The sequence below is a fragment of the Chenopodium album genome, chromosome 14 (genome assembly GCF_948465745.1).
Source record: "Chenopodium album chromosome 14, dcCheAlbu1.1, whole genome shotgun sequence".
NCBI lineage: Eukaryota > Viridiplantae > Streptophyta > Magnoliopsida > Caryophyllales > Amaranthaceae > Chenopodium > Chenopodium album.
In genome coordinates this window covers 1,776,187-1,790,749 of record NC_137847.1, presented here as the reverse complement: position 1 = coordinate 1,790,749, position 14,563 = coordinate 1,776,187, and the positions used below count along the sequence as shown (strand labels likewise).

The window sequence follows — 14,563 nt, the reverse complement described above, 5'->3', positions numbered from 1 at the left end:
CAATTGAAAGGCTTGGGGGACACTGGGCACCTAAGACTACATTCGATCACTAGTCTCTTACCATTGATGAAGGATTTTCACTACCACTCAAGTATGAAATGATAATTTCACAGTTTATCGAAAAAGTACAAGTTTGAAGATGGAGTTAACATAAACCTATACCATCATTTATTATCCATAACTATAAGTCTTACTACATAATAATATCTAACTATTTTTTTTTTTTTTTTTAGAAAATACTACAAGTATCTAAGCATCTATTATTCCCTTGAAAAGGAAATTTGAGAAAGGCAAGTAGGCAACAAAAAAATAAAATAAAAAGGTGAATATCTAGATATTTGAGGTGATCTTGAAATTCAGATACCACCTTACCTTATCTTAGCTCCTTTATTTTCCCTTGCAACCACCAAACTACTCTACACTCAACACACTCTCTTTCTCTTTCTCTTCCTCTTCCTCTTCCTCTTCCTCTTTTTATTTCTCTCTCTTTCTCTCTCTACAATTCAATGGCGCAATCTCTATGTTTCACTCCCTTAACTGCAGTTAGCAGCACCCCATCAAAACCAGGTTCATAATTCATCAATCAAAGTTATTAAAATTGCTGAATTTTGTCATAAAGTTGACTACTTTTTATTAACATTTCTTTTTGTTTTATCACTGTTGTTGTAGGGGTTTTGATTGGTAATTCTAATATTGTAACGTTTGTTAAAGGACAACCCCAATTGGGTTCTGAGAGATTTCAGTCTCTTGAGGTTAAGGTGAGATACCCTCCTCAATAATTTTGGAAGTTCACTTCATTTTCAGTCATGGGTCAATTTGAGTACTAGGCATATGGCAAAATCTGTGTATATACGAGTTTATCGTATACAACATGTTCTATTACGCGTGTCACTTAAAAGTTAGTGTTGCAACGGATTGACTTATGTGCGATTAATTAGATATAACTGGTGTATTGTATACAATATGTTTTGTTGCCAAATTGATTAAATGTTAATTTCACATAGGATTGAATTGTATGTGACTTGGAGTGACATAAGACACATAACTTGTATGCAATATACTAGCTCGTTAATGGAGATAGTTGTGTACTGTGGAGTTGCCTAAGATAATTCTTTGACATATGATGTCTTTTAATGTTAAATTAATTTGTATAGTATGTTAGTTGTTTGATTAAGACCTTCATGATGTAAATTTTTGCTAATTGTGGAAATGGTAATCAAATTAGCACTAAATTGGATGAAGAGAATGCCAACAGGAAATTCAATGAACAAGGAAGCTTCAATTTTGTTTAAAGATTATCTTTTTCCTTAATTTGGGAATTTGAAGCAGCCTTTATCTAATCCTATCCAAAAATCTTGGTATAATGTGTTAATTATTGCACAATACTCTAAGATGAAGCCATTTATAATGAAAGTCACTTTATGAAATTAATCTACTAATATTTCACTTTTGCCTTATGTTTTGTTCTTTCATTCATCCAAATGAATGTCTTTACTCCTAGGATCAACCAAAATTTTTCTAATGATTTGAACAGCTGTCAAATTTATTTATTTTTTTTTATTTAAGGATGGCATTTTGTCTAGGAATAATAGAAAAGCTAGGTAGTCTTGACTATTGAGAATCATATGTATGTTGAGCTTGTAAAGATTGGTAGATCTTGGTTTCTTTTTCGCTTCATAAATACTCAGTATGTAATTATATGCTTAGTTTTTCACAGTATTAACCATATTTTCTGGGTTGAACAGGCAGCAGATCAAAAGTCTTACAGAGGCAGTGCAGGTACCAAGGTGAATAGCATAGTGTGTGCTGCATGTGATGGAAATGGTATGTTGAATATATTATTACAAACCACACTTATTTTGCTCTTTTGTAATCATACCTTCAAATTTCGGCAGTGTGTAGCATCCACTCCTTAGTGATTATCATTTGACAACTCTTAGTTCCCATATTATTTGCTAAAAATTAGGAGCTAAAATCTCTGAATTCTTACCCATCTCGAAATTCATTCTTTTTGTTTTTTGGCCGGAGATAAGATAGAAACAAGGCTTAGACTGCTTCCTGGCAATAGTAGCACCTACACTAGGAAGTCTTTTACAGGAACACAAGACTTGTATTATCCACCCATTGTTTTAAGTTCTGTTCTAAAAATTGTCTATGACCTGTTTGCTACGAGGGAATGTTAAATATGATCCCTTAGGAACGGAGACATTATAGGCAGTCAAATCCGGAAATCTGTTTTGCTCTAGTCCTGAACTGATAGGGGATATAAAGTATAGGCTCATTTGGGGGGGGGAAAGGCTGATAAACCATTGTTCATTGTGATGTTTAATATTTTTGGACAGATATCAAAACTACAGCTTTTTTGTTCCCTGCTTCTATTCAATGCATGTCCTTTGAAAATGCGATGAAATGATGGGACTAATAATCTTCTAAGTTCTAACATCAACCATTTTCTTTAAACTGCTAGGTGCTAAGGTATGTTCACAGTGTGAAGGAGCTGGTGTGAACTCCCAAGATCATTTTAATGGACAGTTTAAGGCCGGTGCATTATGCTGGCTTTGCAGGTATGCTATCAACCAATATTACTATGTGTAGACGTGTTTATGCATGGAAGTACTTACCAATACTTTTCACCCAAAAACTTAAGCAAATATTTTCTCGTTTTCAGAGGTAAAAAGGAGATTCTGTGTGGAGACTGCAATGGAGCTGGCTTTATCGGTGGATTCATGAGTACCTTCGATGAAGGAGGTCTTTGAAAGGATTAAGCCTACACATTTGAAGCAGGGGTATAGAATCACTACAGATCCCTAGATAGTATTTTCATCGTATCATTTGATAGTTGCTTGATGTCTTTCTTTACTAAGCTAGTATTCCGTTGTAACTCTGTATGTTGTAGCAATGTACAACAGTTTTGCAAATTGTTATCGTGTTATTGATTAGTGTTTTTTCACTAAGCTAGTATCGCGCTTTAATGCAAAGTACAAATGTTTAGCTTGTTAATGCAAAGTACAAATGTTTAGCTTGTTAATGCAAGAACATTAAAGTTCATTTGATCATTGATCATAAACGTTAAACAAGTGGCAAAAAAATAATAAAACTTATACGCGTCAGGTAGGGGTCGAACCTACGACCTTCTGCTTAGGAAACAGACGCTCTATCCACTGAGCTACAGACGCTAATGATATTAGTAAATAGCAACTAAAAAATTGAATACCAAAGAATGGAAATCTATGGATATCATTTAATCCAATGAAGGTAATCCTCAATGTTAACTAACCTTTAGAATTGTACAATCATTAAAGGGCCATTTTTCATGAGTTTTGAGGAAGGTCACAAGTCACCATGTTATTTTAGCGAAGTACATACATATGATACATTAGACAGTACTGCTACTGAACTTACCAGTACCTCATTCTTTATAGTCGGTTGTGATATTTACAACCTTCAAATTTGCATCAACATTGTTAATGTGTAAATTAAGATTGCGGATCAAGTTTTCATTTTGAGCTATGATTTGTCGTGAAATAGTAGCATCCTTGTGTTTAGTTTGGTATCCGAAAGGTTTGAATTTGCTAGATGTTTGAGTCTAGTTTTTATAGTCCACTCATTGTTTGGTTCTGTGAGGATTATTTGGGCAAATTTTGCTACACTTGGTAGATATTAACATATAGAGTACCTATTATACATGTCCGATAAGTACAAAATACATGAGCTCCAAAAACAACCTTCTCCAAGACACATCTTAGAATTATTTACAAAGTTTACCCGAATGTAACTATAGCAGCAAAGTAGACATACAGAAAGAACAAGGTGTCAAAATCTAGAGTAGAACCACTTGTAACCTAGTAAAACACAAAGCACACACCACATTATCCTATTTTGTGGTTTAATATCTAGCAGCATAAGGCAATAAAAGAACGCCTTCTGCTCTAATAAGTAATAACCAATTCTAAAGTTTCAAAACAAGCACCATTCGAGCACAAAAAACAGCAGAGCTACAATGATCATGATAAGGGTGCTTAACTGAGGTTTATTATACCCTCGAGAGGATGATCCTGCAGTCACCAAGAATAATAGTGGGTCAGATCATGTATAAACTATAGCTGAAATTATGGTGACTTTAAGCTAAGCTGAATGTGGGATTACTGGATTCATAGAGGACATAGAAACGAGCATAACCAAACCTCCTTGGCTTGGCTCATGTTATCTGAGTGCCTTGATTTTCAGATCATCAAATGTTAAAGCGCTCAGCCAAGAGGTTTGGCTGGACCCTCTTCTGAAGACCTCTACTCAGATGTTATCAAATCAGAACATATATATTCCAACATGGTAAATATAGGAAAATGACTAAAATAAGATGCTAATGTGCTTCATTATGAGGTAATCCAGAATCCAGTAACTGAAATTTGTTGGATGTGTCATGGGGTGGGATCATAACCAATGTTCCACTTACTTTATACAGTAATTTACTTATCTATCTAACAAGCTAAGAGAGGAAAGGGTGAAGAGGATTCTCTTTCCTCTTGCTATTCAATAATTTGCCCCGAAGTTTACTTGAAAAGGAACTTAAGGAAGGTGAGAGCATGAAAACAATTGAGAAAAAAATGACAAGATGCTTTCTTTCTTAAACCCTTCCATTTCAATGAGGTAGTAGGGACAAGAGAGTAGGGAAGGAAAAGGCAAGGTACTCTCTTTCTTGCTCCTATTTAGATAATTTGGCCATTTCAAGACAAATGAAACCTATATCTCACGTGATAACATGATACAAGGGATCAGCTAGCAACACGGGCCACTGTGTTTGTCGACTCTTTACTCTCCTCTTGCTTAATGCTCACTATACTCTATATACAAACAAAACAGTAGCTTCTTGAGGAATGAATTTGAAGTTTGGATCTTTCTGCAGAGACCAGCCATGCCAATTCAAAGGTTTTCTTTGTCGGGCATCATAGTTCATTCTAACAATGAATCGTTCTATCCACTCATTGCTATGAAGGTTATCATTGTAGGTTGAACCTCAAGAGACCAGTCTTTACAACCCTACCTCTCACAAACTAGAAACAGATTTTTGAAACCTTAGCAAATTGATGAGACAATATTTCCTTCTTTTTTCGCACTCCAAAAGAAAAGAGATCATAACACCATAACACTAGGGGGAAGAATAATTTCTCATGCAATTCCTACACAAGATCTTATGTCCAAATGCCTCACAACTTACAAAAATATGACCAATAATGGATCCAGAATCCCTATAACAGCACGTCAGCACAGATAAATATAGATGCTTATTGCAATACTAAAAGATATGGTCTTACGAAGTTATCAATTACTAACAAAGATCAGATAAGAAGCTTAAAAAAGAAGCTAAGTAGGACATCACGTGCCACATGAAAAGTAATCCGAATAGATTTAGCATGAACTAACACCAGGCCACTTAGCACAGGTATTGAGATATAAGTCATCTAACAAAGTCTAATTTTACCACAAGTATTAGCTTTGTGTGGTAGAGTCAACATAGAGATAAGAAGTCCATGGCATCAGTACTTCAAATTATTCTACTCCGTAGCTAAAAAACATGGAGGTAACAATTTACAGGCATAAAAATAGAAGAGGCACAGAGCAATGTGTAAACAGACAAATCATCAACAAAACACAAATATCCAAGATGAAATCTCAATCTGAGCATATCACAATATAAAATCTTAAGAGCAGCATTATGTTAACTGATCAAAGGTGCAGAATGATCTCAAATACACAACTGTCAAAAAACATAATAGTACTAGAAAGATAATTAAGCAAGAATTTGGTTTTATAGTATATCATGACAGCTCAATTACGCATCATCTCTTGATCTACATTAACGAAGAGGCAGACGCACCATTGCAATAGTTGAACCCGAACCAAACATCGTTTGGTATCCATGTGTTGTATTTGAAAGTCACAGTCCTTATATAAGGGCTGGAAATTTGCACATTCTGTACCTTCCAGCCATCACGTCCCCTCCGGTATAAGTACACATAGCATACATCATATGTACATGGTCCGTTTACATCATATGTATCCGTGGAGCACGCCTCGAAAGCACGAGCCGATGGATTATCAATCCTCGGCACATACACCTATTATTTTACCAGAATGTACCAATCATTAATACATATAACATACCCTCTAACCACATTTCAATGTTTCTTTATGGGTTTTGTTAGAGATATGATATCATTAGTATCGGAAAATATATATCTGATTTCCTCAGTTTTCATCTTATTCTACTTATCTGCTCCAAATTTTCTGCAATTTAAGGTATTCCTTATTCATTCATCATTAATCAATCATACTAAAATCTGCAAAATACTCACTAAACAAAATCTGATTTTCTCCTCTTTCCAATTGCAGGGTATCAATCTGATTATTACCAAATAACAATCACTAATTAAGTCAACAACTAAAAGGGCAAAACCCCATCATCCCAAATTTGACTTTGCAATTTTGCATAATTAGGTGGGCATTTAATCCAGAAAACAAATAAAAATCAACAATTTATCATAAAAATTGAACAAATGTAACATCAAAAATTAGAGTAAAATACCTGATTTCCATAAGCATCACCAAAAGAAAGACTAATTTGATCTCTAGTGTATGATACAGAACTGCAGCTTGTTGTAATTCGAACTCTAAATGTGCATGTTGAAGCAGTAGTCTAAAATTTAGATAATAAAGAACAATCAAATAATTAATCACAAAATTAATGCACAAAAAAGCTAGAATCTTGTAAAAGTGATTAGATCATACTTTAATCAAAAAAATTAAAATTAAAAAATAAATATAATCAAAGATAGTAATCAATCACCTGATTGGGCTTAATCCTGAGAGAAAAAAGAGGGAGTGTTGATTCAGTAGCAGGAATGGGTGAGGATGATGAAGCGTGGATGAAAATGATGGAAAAAATGGCCAAGAAAATGTGAAGTCTGACCATTTTTTCAAAGAAAAAAAAAAGGAATATACTTTTTTTGGTAAAATTTTTCAGGAAATTTGTGGGAGAAAACTGGGGATTTTAATGTGAATTAAAAGCAGGAAGACAGTTCTTATTTATACATAAACATAACAGATGTTAGCAGTCAGCTTCAGCTACACGTTTTTGTAATAAATCCCACATAAATCCTGAGTCAAGTACCATTTTTTTTTTTTTTTTTTTTTTTTTTTTTAATCAAGGTTTCAAGGGGTGAATTAATTATATAAGTACAAAAAATTTCAAAAAAAAATAAAAAAAAAAATGGCATATACTTGTATTCTTTGTAAGATCTTTTAAAATGACTAAATGTCTAATGAGCAAACTTTTCATAAGTCATAGGGAGTTGGTTGTAATCATTGATATAATAGACAATTTTATTCATTATAATTCGAAGTAATCACATGAATTTTACGGAATATTATTTTTAGTTAAACAGAATACCATCTTAACATGTTAAGAGATATGAGATTTAATCAATATCGAAATTATATATACTACATAATAATATGGTTCATATATTAAAATAAAATAATGATCATAATTTATTACAAGTATGATTTTAAACTTTGGAGAACTTGAATATTATTACGAGTTATTCATAAGCGTATCGACTCATTGACATCCTAACCACAATAACCGGTACTCGGGTAAAACTTTTGTTCGAGCTGGTTTGTTTACTCTATTGGGCTACAGCCTACAGGGTAGTCACTTGTTAACACATCATAAAAGCTCGTGTTGCGCGTGGCACTCCAGGGATTTCACGTGAGGTTACTTAAAATAACATTTTTATTCCTCTTTTACACGAGGAACAATGTTGTCTTCATCAATCCCAAAGATTTATCACCAACTACAGTACTATTTTTTACGAGTACTATGGTAGGAATAGAATTTTTAAACTTCAGTAATTTTGTAAAATACTTAAATTTGTTTGTGATTTCATATTATTATTATTACAATATTACTTATTACTGTATCTATTAATGAGTTATGAATTATATTAATACATTGTCAGAATGGTATAGAGATTAATGAATTGCATCTTATTTGTTTATACATCCAAAGTTTCATTAAAACTGCAATACTACAGCTAAAACACAAGTTTATAGCTTGGACAAAAGGATTATATTTGCGGCTGATATTTGAGCATGCTTGTGTGCGAAGCCGTTGTTACACCAATGGTAGCTTAGCTTTAGTAGCTTTCAAAGTGGAACTTAATGTCGAGACTCGAGAGTATAGGCAAAATTCTCAACCAGACCAAAGCAACTAAACATATTGAAACAGCTTCCTGAAACTTGAATTTTGATATATGCACATTTGTGAACCTGAGTTTTCATACAGAATATTGGAAAAACAAATTCAACAAAGAAAACATATGTTGAGTGATATAAACAAGTGATTGAAGGACCTACGAGAAAACCCAGAGATGAGGCAGCTTCACATTTCATGTGAATATAAGACGCAGGATTTGCCCTGAGTACATGAATGACTTCTCAGTTTCTTCTAAACAATGATTCTTTTCTTCTCTTGTCCAGCTCTGCAAAACCAATTAACATGAATTTAATAGAGCTTTCTATATTCGAGTTGTTGAACTTTCATATCAACTCTTTTTCTCCAAAAGGGAGTTAATTACGAGTAATACACTAAACATCTGGGGTTAGCTAGATTAATACTCAACTAACTAGCAAGATAGGATTATCCCAAAAGTTGCCCAAATCGTTGTACAAGTTATTTGAAGAAAGGGAAAATACTGAAATAATTGAAAACAAAGTTTTCCAAATATGGAAGGTAAGAAAACGAGACATACTTCAGCAACTTTATTTAGCTTCACCCTCACACTCTGGAGCAACTGAGAAAGGTCACCATCCCACTTGTAGAATTCCAAGTCCTTTTTGTTCAGTATCTTCTCCGAAACCTAATACAGAAGGGATGATAAATTAATGGAGCTGCGATCCTCAAAAGTAGACAAGTCTACCTCATCTTATGATATCTTGTCCAGAATTTTTTATGACGACTACCAGTCTACCACCATTAAATTAGGTAGCAAAATGATTTACCTAGTTAGAAATCCATTATTTGAATAAAAAAACAGTAAAATGAAAACCCATATGCTTATTTACTTATTAGTCTCACTATTACAACCCATGGGTGCAACAGCATTCAGACGACAACTTTTACATTTTACAGATCAAACAAACAATTAACATAAAGCATGAGAGATGTATCCCATGAGAAGTAGAAAAGCAACGAATATCCAAAGACAGTTGCATTAGTAATGACCCTAGTCATAAGTCACAGTTGATTGATGATCATAAATTGGTGCATGAATAAAATTTTCTAGTACAAAAGAACCACAGGCAAGGATTTCGGACGACCTAGAACAGAAACTATGACACCTGGTCCATGTTGGAGGAGGTATCTTTTTTGCAGATCAGGGTATGAGCAATGAAAGAGGATTCCAAACCACAAGTGCACTATAATCTTTAAACATTAGGCACAAAGATATCAGGCTGCTGACATTTAAACAAGAGCAACAAAAGCCTATGCTACTAAGAGTCTTCATGTCACCTCAGATCAAGCATAGGATCATGTAAACAAAAACAGGAAAACTGACACATGCAGAGGAGCTATCAGGCCCCAAAATAATATCTAGCAGCACATAATCTTAAGTTCTTAACAGATTCAAGAATCAGTATTTGAAAGTTATATACAACTGCATGATAGATATGTAATGCAAAGCTAGGACTACTAAACACGTAATAACATACCTTCCTTCCGATCATGCGGCCCCCAGCAGAGTGGGCAAAATATACATTATAGAAATGGCAAATGAATGCCTGAGGATCCTTCTTAGCTAATTCTTCGAGATAATTAGCATATGTAACACCCGGCTCGGAAGGCTCAGGAATAGAATGGCCTTGCTCTTTGAACCACTCCAGATCTTTAGCCAAACACTGTGATCGTTCCAATCCTGTGTTCTTAAACTCAGCATCTGAAATTAGAAGTTTCGGGTCAAAAATAACAGGCAAGTTCAGCATCCAGGGACCAGTGACAAAGTTACAACTAGACTGCAATTCTAATTATCACCAGCCTCCAAAGACATGAAATGCGGCAGGCTTGTCCAGAAGACTAGAGCATCATGTAAGAAATTCCAAAGAATTATACAATCTCAATTGTCGAACTAGAGGAAAACAGAATGCATCTGAGCGTGCATTCAGAGCAAAACCAATCGAAAAGCACATCTTTTTCCCTAATTGTTGGCAACAGTAGCACATAACTTATAACTTATAGCTGACTTTTACGGAGTACAAGACAATTCTCTGATGATGACATGGTCCATGAGAAGAGAGGATCTTTGCAATAATGAAAATTAACAATCTCAAAGTGTCTTAAGGCCAGTCTTGACAAGTGAAAAGCTGATATTTAGATTCGTGCCCCAGGCACAGCAATCAAAACAGCTATTCTAATGTGCTAAAGATAAATTTCTAGAGACCAACTGTAAAATATATCTTTAATGACGGCCAAAGGAGCTTAATTTCCTATTTATGCAACCCCGCAATTATGCCAATATAGTGCTGGTAGGGTGATACCTTCACAGAATTGTCAGGATGGGCATCAAGGTCCATACTCTAAAGCCTTAGAAGCCAATGAGATAATAAAAACAATGGATGTGGATCATCATAAACAAGTTACATGACTGCTCAACATGACTTCACTTCACACAGAGACGTGACGAAAAACTGAATATTGCAGCTCTTAACTTTCTGATGCCAAATAAGATCAAATGGCAACTAACGAATAAGATAATTACATCGATATGGCTACAATATGAATGAAACTATAATTTGAAGGAGTTGAGACGATCAACCTAAAAATTTGAAAGAGTTGAAGATACATGCCAGAGGTAAAATATATTAACTGGAAAAACCTACTTAGCATTTAGCAACCTATAATATAAAGTTTAGATCATCCAGAAAATTAGCCCCAATCTAACAGCTAACAAGTGACCAGTCTCAAAATCACAAAACACAATTCACTGAAAGGCAATTCAACCTAGACCAAACTCCATAGACTTATCTCAAACACCTGATCTACTCTACAAGTATTTCCACACAACATCAGGAATATTCAATGAATGTAATCCTACAAGACTCAGAGAACCGGTAACACTAAAAGTATGAATCGGGTACTGATCTCAAATTAGTGATCTATTCTATAAGTGATCTTACACACAACAGCAGGTATATTCAATAATTTTAACCCTACATAGCATTCTTAGCATATTATTCTAAGACTAGATAACATGATAGATACGGAACAGGTACCGATACAAGGGCCTTAACCAGCTACACCTAAAAAGAGTTGCAACAGATTGGAATCATTGAATATAAGCACTTTGGTTAAGCATGATTACTTCAAAGAATACTCATTCATCAAGTAAGCACACCTCCTCACACCTTGATAGAGTATAAAACATATTCCTGGACCTCAACCATTAGCTTAAGCCATTCTATTCACTCTTCTCTCTAATTTGACACACCTCCTCAAGTCCTCATATAAGTACACAATAGGCTTATTATACTTTAACCAAAATTAAAAAGTATCTCATCATTAAACTTGTCAATCAAATTCCACAATCAACAAATAAAAGAAAATGATTAATAAAACTAAAAACGGAAAGATTATGAATAATTAAGCATTGATTACACCGATCAACACGTGTATTTCTCATGAATCCCAAACTTATACCAATACTCCAATTCCACAAAAGCAAATCAAGTCATCATGAAAATTCAATAATAATCAACAATTTGTATTCTAAACAAAAGAGAGATAATCTTACAATAAGAAACAGGAGCCTCATCAACAATCCTCTCCAAGGTGTCATAAACCAATTTACTATCAACAAGAAACTTCAGATACCCTTCAACAGTTGGGTCCCACTTAGCAGGAGACCTTTCTTCAGGACCCTTTGCCACCTTCTCCCCTTCTCTAGGAGCCTGCTCTTTAGTATGCAACTTCATTGCCACAGTTCTCATTTCATCCACAAAACTCTTCTTCACCTCAGCATCAGCTGCAGTTACAGCAACAGCTCTCAGGGGCATTTTGGTAATTTTTTCCAATGATCCAAAGTTATGATTTGGGGTTCTTCTGATGAAGGAAATTGATGAAAATTTATGAATAGGGTTGATTTTCTTGAGATTAAAATTGGGTTTTTTGGAAAATAATTGGGTTTGAGGAATTGATGCTAAGGAAGCCATTGAAACTCAGAATTTATAAGAAAATAGTATTTGGATTATGAAAATGAAAGTTGACTAGGAAAGATTAAAGAAATTTTTTTTAAAAAAATGAGGTTGCTTGCAAGGAACTACAAAAGAGGGCTAAGTATTTTTATTGAAAAGATTATTTTTTTTCTGATTTTCTTAATAAATTGGAATAGGGTTTCTAGATTAAAGAATTATTATAAACCCTTAGTCTATTATAAAGCAAATTGTAAAAGGGATTTAGGATTAAAGGAGAATAATTTAGGAGACTAAAAGAATTAGTCTCAAATATTAAAACAATTATTAGTGGAAAGAAGAGTTGGATTAAAGATGGAAAGTTTTGATTTTGGGTATAAAGATGGAAGCTTTAATTAGTGGGAAGAAGAGATGAATAATTGGTGTGAATATGGAGGTGTGAAAAATGTTTGGAAGGTATAAAAGTATGGTGTTGTTCAGTTCTATGTTTCTGCTTTTAATTTAAATGGGATTTTTATTTGTTTTTCTTTTTCTGTGCTAATGGATGAAGATGATGGGTGAATACGGCGAAAAGTTGGGAAAATGAACACGGTGTCTCTTCGACCCAAAATCTAGTGGCTTGGATCCGGTGTTTTTTCTTTCAATAAGTTTGCGTGGGGCGGACTTTAACTTTTATAGTAACATTAACTCTTTAAAATCTTTTAATTTGTTGTTAGTTTGAATTTTATTTTAATGCATATTTTCTTATAGATTCATGATTACATAGATTCATAACTACATAGTATAAGGACTAATATGATTAATCTAATACGAATACATTATAAGTTTATTGTAAGATAAAATTCATTGTTAGAAAAAAATAGTACTCCCTCCATTTCATAATGTTAGTCCCATATAGAATCAATCACATAAAATAAGAAAAGAAATATATTTGGAATCTAACATTAAAGTACAACATATTTCATAATTAGTTTACCTTATTTAACTTTTTTGATTTTTTATTAGGAGAACACAAGTCATAATTGCATAATTTAAGGTAAATATTTCCTTACTTAGAGTCATGTCATCAATCCACAACCAATTAATTCAAAAAAAAAAATCAAGTTATAAACGAAATATATTCAATATGGGTAGATCTTTTTGAAACGCCCAAAATAGTATATGGGACTAACATTATGAAACGGAGGGAGTAGTAATTTTTTTTAGTATAAATGGTAACTTTAAATACTTTTAAGATAACTTTAACTCGTCTAGTCGTCTTGCAATAAATTAACGTATAATTGCTTTTTTTTTTGGAGAAATTTTTTTTTCTCGTTATGAGAGTATTTTTAGTTTTTTTTTTTTTTGACAAGACGAACTAAGAAAAAACAACACGGCTAGAAAAAAAGAATAAAATTCTAGAAGGACCAAAAAAGAAAACGGCACTGACGAGCCTGAACTGCCAACCAATGAGCCGGAGACACCCATTGACAAGGGACCTTCCGAAGTTCACAAGCTAAGAACTGGAGGATAATATCCCTGATATCCTGAAGTAACCAGAGACATGAAATATCTCGACCACTTTTATGATGAAGAAGAGTACACAAGTTCGAGCAGTCGATGTAAATCAACAAGCGCCTATACCCACGACGATCAGTTGCCTTAAGAGCCCAGAGACAAGCTTGTAATTCCGAGTGTAGAGGAGAAGATGAAATAAAAGCTCTTGAGGCACCACCCAAAACCAAATTTGAATCAGGATCTCGAAAAATCCAACCAGCACCAACAATATGATCTTGAGCACCATAAGCACCATCAAAGACAATGCAAATATCAAATGAAGAGGAGGAGGGACCCTGAAGATAGCAAGATGGAATTGAGGATCTAGGCCTATTACAAGACCCAACATTTGACGAACGAATCATAGCCCTGAAATCCTGAAGTGCAAAACTCCTAGAAACCTAGTCCTACATGTGATGAAGAACTAATCCAGGAGAAATCACAGCCTGTCGAAACACCTTATGATTTCGAGCAATCCAGACAGCTGAAAAGAAGGAAACCAAACTTACTAAAACCTCCCAAGACTTGGAATGCCTCAGAGATAACACCACAGCTGTAAACCAATCAGTGAAAGACTTGTCTCGACGTGCTTCAATGACGAAAGAGTTGGAGCAGAATTCCAAATGGTGGAAACAAAGGAGCAGTTGCAAAAAAGATGTTCTATGGTTTCCTGACCACCAAGACAGAGACACAAGTTGGATCCACTGGAATTCCTCGAAACTGCAGAATTCCTTTGAGAGGAAGAGCGTTGTGAAGAAGTTTCCAACAAAAACACTGCATCTTC

At 34.2% G+C, this 14,563-nt stretch overlaps 3 protein-coding genes and 1 non-coding gene across 5 annotated transcripts; 1 reads left to right on the top strand and 3 right to left on the bottom strand.

The window, feature by feature from the left end:
- The first annotated feature begins 411 nt into the window (after window positions 1-411).
- Window positions 412-2,954, top strand: LOC145578494 (protein BUNDLE SHEATH DEFECTIVE 2, chloroplastic-like). The gene is made up of 5 exons (XM_081635804.1): window positions 412-567; window positions 670-758; window positions 1,746-1,824; window positions 2,468-2,564; window positions 2,669-2,954. Exons 1-5 carry the CDS (start codon window positions 507-509, stop codon window positions 2,754-2,756), a joined length of 414 nt encoding a protein of 137 aa, XP_081491930.1. The 5' UTR covers window positions 412-506; the 3' UTR covers window positions 2,757-2,954.
- Window positions 2,955-3,103: 149 nt separating this feature from the next.
- Window positions 3,104-3,176, bottom strand: TRNAR-CCU (transfer RNA arginine (anticodon CCU)). Its single transcript has one exon. It is a non-coding gene; the product is annotated as a tRNA-Arg (tRNA).
- Window positions 3,177-3,766: 590 nt separating this feature from the next.
- Window positions 3,767-7,067, bottom strand: LOC145578493 (embryo-specific protein ATS3A-like). Its single transcript, XM_081635803.1, has 4 exons — window positions 6,845-7,067; window positions 6,584-6,694; window positions 5,876-6,116; window positions 3,767-4,055 (listed from the first exon to the last, which is right to left on the bottom strand). Exons 1-4 carry the CDS (start codon window positions 6,968-6,970, stop codon window positions 3,958-3,960), a joined length of 576 nt encoding a protein of 191 aa, XP_081491929.1. The 5' UTR covers window positions 6,971-7,067; the 3' UTR covers window positions 3,767-3,957.
- A 1,209-nt stretch (window positions 7,068-8,276) lies between these two features.
- LOC145579808 (heme oxygenase 1, chloroplastic-like) lies at window positions 8,277-12,865 on the bottom strand. Of its 2 annotated transcripts, XM_081637065.1 has the most exons (5): window positions 11,847-12,865; window positions 9,772-9,995; window positions 8,811-8,918; window positions 8,416-8,540; window positions 8,277-8,328 (listed from the first exon to the last, which is right to left on the bottom strand). In XM_081637065.1, exons 1-4 carry the CDS (start codon window positions 12,262-12,264, stop codon window positions 8,448-8,450), a joined length of 843 nt encoding a protein of 280 aa, XP_081493191.1. In that variant the 5' UTR covers window positions 12,265-12,865; the 3' UTR covers window positions 8,277-8,328; window positions 8,416-8,447. The 2 variants fall into 2 exon arrangements, with proteins under 2 accessions (XP_081493191.1, XP_081493190.1); XM_081637064.1 differs by having other exon boundaries at window positions 8,277-8,540.
- Between the last annotated feature and the right edge of the window lie 1,698 nt (window positions 12,866-14,563).